This window comes from Triplophysa dalaica, chromosome 14 (genome assembly GCF_015846415.1).
Source record: "Triplophysa dalaica isolate WHDGS20190420 chromosome 14, ASM1584641v1, whole genome shotgun sequence".
In the NCBI taxonomy this organism is placed as follows: Eukaryota; Metazoa; Chordata; class Actinopteri; order Cypriniformes; family Nemacheilidae; genus Triplophysa; species Triplophysa dalaica.
Genome location: NC_079555.1, coordinates 2,820,552 through 2,826,894, shown reverse-complemented (window position 1 = coordinate 2,826,894; position 6,343 = coordinate 2,820,552). Strand labels below are relative to the sequence as shown.

The following is a 6,343-nucleotide window of genomic DNA, read 5'->3' as shown; positions in this document are numbered from 1 at the left end:
ATCAAGAAGGTTCAAGTGGGATGTTAGGGCATGTAGAATTCATCACAGATATTCGACTTGGGAATTTCTAAATAAAGGTGTAATTAATACTGCTCTTAAAGGGAACTTGTATGACTACCCACGGTTTAAAGTTGCATATCATAACCGATACACTTCAAAAGATGTGCTTAGCAGTGAATGACAGAATCACATACCATAGTTACATTTTCAGGGTCATTGTTGTTAGGTCAGGATTTTGGACCTTTCAACAAAACTTAATATGACTGATGTGCAACCCTCAGATGTCTAAATTCAAGCACTTTTTATTTGTTAGATAATTGCAAAGCTCAGTGATAAATTTGAAAGGTTATTAATAATAGTGCTTTATGGCAAAAAACACACAAAGTATGGAGATACGAGGTTTCAGAAGGATGGCGGCGATAAAGCTTGCGTTTCTAATTTATGAAGGTATTTCTGTAAATTGGTATACAAGCCCTTGTCTTTTTTAACTTGATCAAAATGAACACGAGTATAATAAAGTGGAACATTTCAGAATGAAGGTGTTGATATGAGAATTAATGTTAACCATCTTCTAAAAGTTAAATAAATCAATGTATTTAAATCTAAGTGCATCTGTTTATTTACTCTGTATTTTTACATGACGTTCTAAATCTGGCATGTTTAAACCGTATTAAAATAGGAATTACTATAATTATCTGTTGTGACTCAAAACTTTCAGAGGTACAAGTTCTCTACAGTTCCAGCAGATGGCAGCATAAACACTTTCCAATATCAATTCCAATCAAGGCAGAAATTAGACAAAAACCAGCAGGAGGATTTTGAGCTTGTTTTATTGTTCTAGTCAACGTCAGAGGAGCATCAAGGACACGGGAACAGAACAGATCTTTGCCTTTCTTTCACCTGCACAAATGACAACACCGTAATTTCGTCCTGGTTAGGACTCTGTCAAACAGGGTTTCAGGGACAAGAAATTCTAGAATTCATCAATGTTCCTTCCTTCCCTTAAGAGCCATGAGATTACTGAGAGCACCTGATTTCGAACGATCATCTGGAATCCTGTTCACCAGGAGAGATGAGGGGACAATACTGCGAACATCTTTTAAGACCGCAGATCGTAGATAAGCACCTCTTTTATTTTAACGTAATAAAAATCTCAGCATTTTGGTGATGTTGTTCACTAGAACAATCAAACGATAATCCCTGAAATGAATACACGCACATAAAGGAGTTTGTTTCAGGAGAGGCTGCAGTACAGGCTGAGAATTTAATTTCCACCTTCCGTCAATATAAGAGATTCAGCAGAGAGAACACAGCCAGGTCGACCAGCTGCCTTACAGTAACGCACACACAAGCGTTTATACATGTGCGCAATCACATGCGAGTGCACACCCTGGCCAGAAAGGTCTTGACCACAGTAGGAAAGCGAACGACTTGCTACATCAGATTAAAAACTGAAGCGTCCAAGCTCACACAAACAGTCATTTCATGGGGAAATCATCATAGAAGGTACAAAAAACCTCTTTAAAAAAAACAAAAACAACAACAAAAACACTAGACAGTAAATCATACAAACACGCACATGAGCGTGCTATTATGCTGCGGTTTGTTCTAGGGGTGTGTTTTCATCTATTTCCATCACCGTGCCGTTCATTTTCTTCTCCTGCTCTGCCTCCTTCTGTTAAAAACAAAGATGCATTCGTTCAGCACGACAAAAAATTTGGTTGATCAATGTTGGATCACCAAGAGCCAGCAACTGCACTTACTTTGGCGTCCCTGTCCGCAAACTTCTGGAACATGTTGGCATAAAGGAGTTTGTCCTTCTCATGTTGCTCTTTGATATGTTTCTGGCAGAGCATGATCTGGCTCTTTGCTGCCTTATTGGCTGGATACAACTGAGTGACGCGCTGGAAGTCCGCTCTTGCCCTGTCGAAATCCTTCATGACGAACAGCGCCTCTCCTCTCCTGAACAAAGCCTTCTCGTTATTTGAGTCTAGCTCCAGTGCCTGCGCACAAAGAAACAAAAAGATGAACAATAGGGAGACGTGAGAACCAACCAGTTTGGCGTGGCAGTATTTTTATGACTTGCAATTCATGTAGGATAATAATGAAATGAATCATGATGAAACTCAAAAAGGAAGTGTTTATAAATAAAAGAAGTATTCAGACAAACTATAATCCTGCTACCTTGTCACAGTTCTCGAGGGCAGGGCTCGGGTCATGCAGTTTCAAGTAGCACATAGCCAGGTTAAGGTGTGCAGCTAATCGCAGCGCTTTGGCCTTGTCTTCCTCCTCACCCTGCAGACTGGATTCCTGCTCCAGCCATGACACGATGTGTTTATACTGAACGGCGGCTTGCTTGTATTTGCCTTCCTGTGCACACAAACACACTTCAATCATCATCAATGTCGATCATTCAGCAAGGACACTTTCATCACTGGCATACATCTAAAACCATCGATCATCTAGTTCCCGATTCGATTAAAATGGGATGTAAAAATTCTGTCAAATCCTACCTTAAAATACTGAGTTCCTTTGTCTTTGACGATAGCGCTCTGTTCCAGTTTCTCACTTGAGCTCATTTCCCATGACTCTTTGGCCTGCGGGACAGGACACAACATCTTCAAGTCAAGTTCATGCGAAACAGCGACTTTGTAACAGAATGTCTCACGATAGTTATTTCTGCTGGAAATCGACCCAAAAATATTTTATACTGCACATGACATTTGTACAAAGCTCATGAAGTAAGAAGATCAAATATCCTGTGAATAGAATATTTAATACATAAATGGTACTTTATATCATTCGATTGCTTTCTTTTCCATTTCAACCATATGGCTGCAAAACAAAAGGTAAGATTCATAATCATAATTAAGTCTTGGTCTGGTGCCGTGTTAGGGAATTAAGACTTGCTCTCTAGGGCTTTTTCACTTGAAATTGTTAAACCAGGGTTTTTCCAAGCCTGAGAAAAACAGAATCCATTCCTAGGTTATCTGTTTCACGTTTCACACTGCTTATAATCTACCAGGGGTTAAGACATATCCCTGGGTATTTTCCTTATGAATCCCTGGGTATTCATAACCTGCTTCACACTGGGTTAAATGCGGGGATAACCCTGCTTCAAAATAATAATTTGAAACATTTGTTTACCCGGGGTTAAAAATGAAGATAACCCGGGGTCAAGCACAGTGTGAAAAGCCCTTCTGTAAGGTTAAAGCTGTCTGTTCAAGCCTGCAATTTGAATATGTGAGTGTGTTTTGCCTTGCTTTCACTTAGTAGGTCACACCGACCTTCTCAAACGCTTTGAGTTTGATTTTGTAGTTCAGGGTAGCACCAGGTGGAATGTTGAATTTGTCACTGCCAGCAGCTCCAAAACCGTACCTAAGATAAGAGGGCAAAAAAAAAAAAAATCCTGATAAAGCAACATGTACAGACATTCCGAGACGTATTAAGGGGGTGTGTGAAGTGTGTTTTTACTTTGGTTTGATAGTGAAGAGTGATTCCTCCCCTTGCTCCATCGACTGCAGAGCTTTCTCAACACCTGGAGGTAGACCAAAATTCTCTCCATCTCCCACCTCAAACTTAAGCTCGCGCTCATCGAAGACGCGCTCCTCATAACTGCCCTCCAAACACACTAACATAAAGAATAATTATGTAAGAATTATGAAAAGAATTCTTAAGAGCTCAGCTAAGAACAACCTGTTTACCTTCCACAGACGCTCCCTCATTAGGTTTTGTATAACCTTCCCCTTTAGTAATGATCCTGCGAACAATTCCCCCATCTTCATCATTAGTGATGTCCTCCCCGTGAAAATCAAACAACTCCACCTGACATACACATGTTAAAATGGGTCAGCTTGTGATTTTTATAAACCTATGCATAAAGACGCAATATATTATGTGTCCTCCGCATTTATTCGTGACTGGGTCTCACCTGAAACATAAGGGTAGCATTGGGTGGGATTTTGGGTGGGTTGCCAGCGGCACCATAGGCATATTCAGGTTTGCAAACCAATTGACAGATTTCACCAATCTTCATTGTGGCCACACCAATGTCCCATGCTTTGATCACCTGACCTGTGAATAAAAACTAACTCAGCATCTGTGCCTATATATCACAATTCGCTTCCACTGGTTTAAACCCTTAAAAGTTTAGGGAGAAAATATTAAAGAAATCATAAACATTCACTTGACCCTTGGGGCACCCACCTTTTCCCAGTTCAAAGGAAAACTTCTCCCCTCGATCACGGCTGGAGTCGAACTGTGTGCCATCCAGCAGCGTTCCAACATAGTGCACGAATACTTTATCACCGATCATAGGCAACTCGGTGCCTGTACCCTCGATCTTAACCAGCTATGGAGAAGACAGACATTAGTCATCGATCTGTTAGTTGCACTGGACGCCACACCTAAACTCAATATTCAAAGACTGCAGGACAGAAACATGTTCACGACTGACGCTTTCATTTATTTAATGCTAGATGAATAACAGATACATTAGCGTAAATTTGCATGTAGGAACTTTACGTGGGTTGAAATCAAATGTAGATCAAATGTAGCTTTCCTGCAGCTCAGTGGTAAGAGCATTGCATTAACAACGCAAGGTTGTGGGTTCTATCCCAGGGGATTGCAAATATCTATGTAAAATGTAAAGGATAAAGCAATGCAAGTCGCTTTGGATAAAAGCGTCGGCCAAATGCATAAATGCAAATGCCATAAAATCACGTAAAATCTGACCCAAGAGATAAAATGGTAAATTATCATTTTTTATGAAATAACAGTTGTGAATTGGGGTCGAGGAAGGAGACATTTGTTGTTTATATAGCAATAGTACATTTTATTTGGAATGATAAATATGAAATATTTCATAACAATAAAACAATTGCTCCACTGTGAATAACAATATAAGATATATCAAATATCAAAAAAGATTTCTATTGCAGCTTCAATTAATCTGCTTTTGCTTTTTAAAAACAATTAAAACAGTGATCTCTTTAACAGACCAAAGTTCAAGTGACAAATATCAGTAACTGTTATCTGCCAAGAGAAAAAAATGGAGCATTCCTAGTACATAACAGATGATATTTAAACTGTGCCAAACGACTATATCATACATCACGTCATAATCCTATCCAATGCAGTTAAATATAGCAGATCATCATGCATATCGTGCAAAACAAGCAAGTTATTCCTGTCGGCATGTCCACCTGTAAACATATTTTTGATCTTGTTTAGAACAAGGAAGACATTTACAGAAACACATACTGCACGTGTGCTTTTAATGGCGTGTCATTGATTTCACCACATTTCAAACCTATTGACCACAATAAACATCTCATATCAATAAATTATCTCATGCATGTCACAGTAACCCACTTAGATTAGGAGATGTTTGGCAAAAGCCATCTCATGGAGCACTGCAGCGCGCGCGTGTAACACTTCACACAACCTGCTTAGCTAACAAGCTAATGTTGACTATATAAAACATGATTTAAGGAAAATATCAATTATATTTAAATACATATTAGACTCATTTGCATAACAAACTGCGGCTGCACGTTGTGTAGTGTAACGTTACACACACGCGAATTAAACAGACTAACGTTAGCCATAGAAACATCTAACGTTACGTTAGCAACGCTGCACAGTCACTAAAATAACGTTAGACGGCATCAAAACAGTTTGCAAAACACGATTTATTCACACTTTAAAACGTGCAACAGCCGTCTATCCTTCAAAATGCCGAAGTAAACACGTAACGTTATATACACTGACGCTAGCGTGCATTCACTCAGTCACACCTCCTTCAATAGAATCAATGCGGCTCATTTCACTGCAGTATTTACCTTTAAAACACCTCCATCTTTCTTCGGTGTGATGTCTTCACCCTCGATGGGGATGCTGCAGCCTTCATTCACCACCTCTTCTGCAGTCATCTTTGATTTTGACAATTATTTCCCTCAAAATAACTCCAAGAATATTATGTCTCCTCGCAGAACGACTCTCGGGTCTTTCTACCTCCGAAGATATCGGTCGAGACTCGACGTCTGTACGTGTAAACGGCTTTAATGTCGCAATTGGAGATACGTTTTGCGTTCAAGAAGACTCGAGGGTTTGTATTTCACGACTGGTGATCGTCGAATGCGGCTGTAAGACCCCGGACGGACTGTGCGAGGCGTTTATATAACGTTCGACCCGCCGATGCAAACTGAATCTGCTCAACGAACTTTCCAGAGCTGCTTGCGCGAGGAGACAGTAGAGTCTAGAACGGGCAACCTTAGGGACTGTCGCTAACACACCGAACTTCAGTCATTAACGAAAATGCTTTAAACGTTTCTATTGACAG

At 39.9% G+C, this 6,343-nt stretch overlaps 1 protein-coding gene across 1 annotated transcript; it reads right to left on the bottom strand.

The window, feature by feature from the left end:
• Positions 1-812: 812 nt before the first annotated feature.
• Positions 813-6,221, bottom strand: fkbp4 (FKBP prolyl isomerase 4). The gene is made up of 10 exons (XM_056766815.1): positions 5,844-6,221; positions 4,207-4,351; positions 3,932-4,074; positions 3,705-3,825; positions 3,475-3,631; positions 3,288-3,378; positions 2,514-2,597; positions 2,185-2,370; positions 1,764-2,003; positions 813-1,675 (listed from the first exon to the last, which is right to left on the bottom strand). The coding sequence occupies exons 1-10, from the start codon at positions 5,931-5,933 to the stop codon at positions 1,592-1,594; spliced, it is 1,341 nt and encodes a 446-aa protein (XP_056622793.1). The 5' UTR covers positions 5,934-6,221; the 3' UTR covers positions 813-1,591.
• Between the last annotated feature and the right edge of the window lie 122 nt (positions 6,222-6,343).

What these genes read in the sequence shown, in the direction of transcription:
- fkbp4 (XM_056766815.1), bottom strand. Translation starts at nt 5,933, where the DNA reads ATGACTGCAGAAGAGGTGGTGAATGAAGGCTGCAGCATCCCCATCGAG. An exon ending in TTCCTTTGAACTGGGAAAAG is followed by an intron (nt 4,075 to 4,206) that starts GTGGGTGCCCCA and finishes TTTTATTCACAG; the next exon opens with GTCAGGTGATCAAAGCATGG. An exon ending in ATGCTACCCTTATGTTTCAG is followed by an intron (nt 3,826 to 3,931) that starts GTGAGACCCAGT and finishes TGTGTATGTCAG; the next exon opens with GTGGAGTTGTTTGATTTTCA.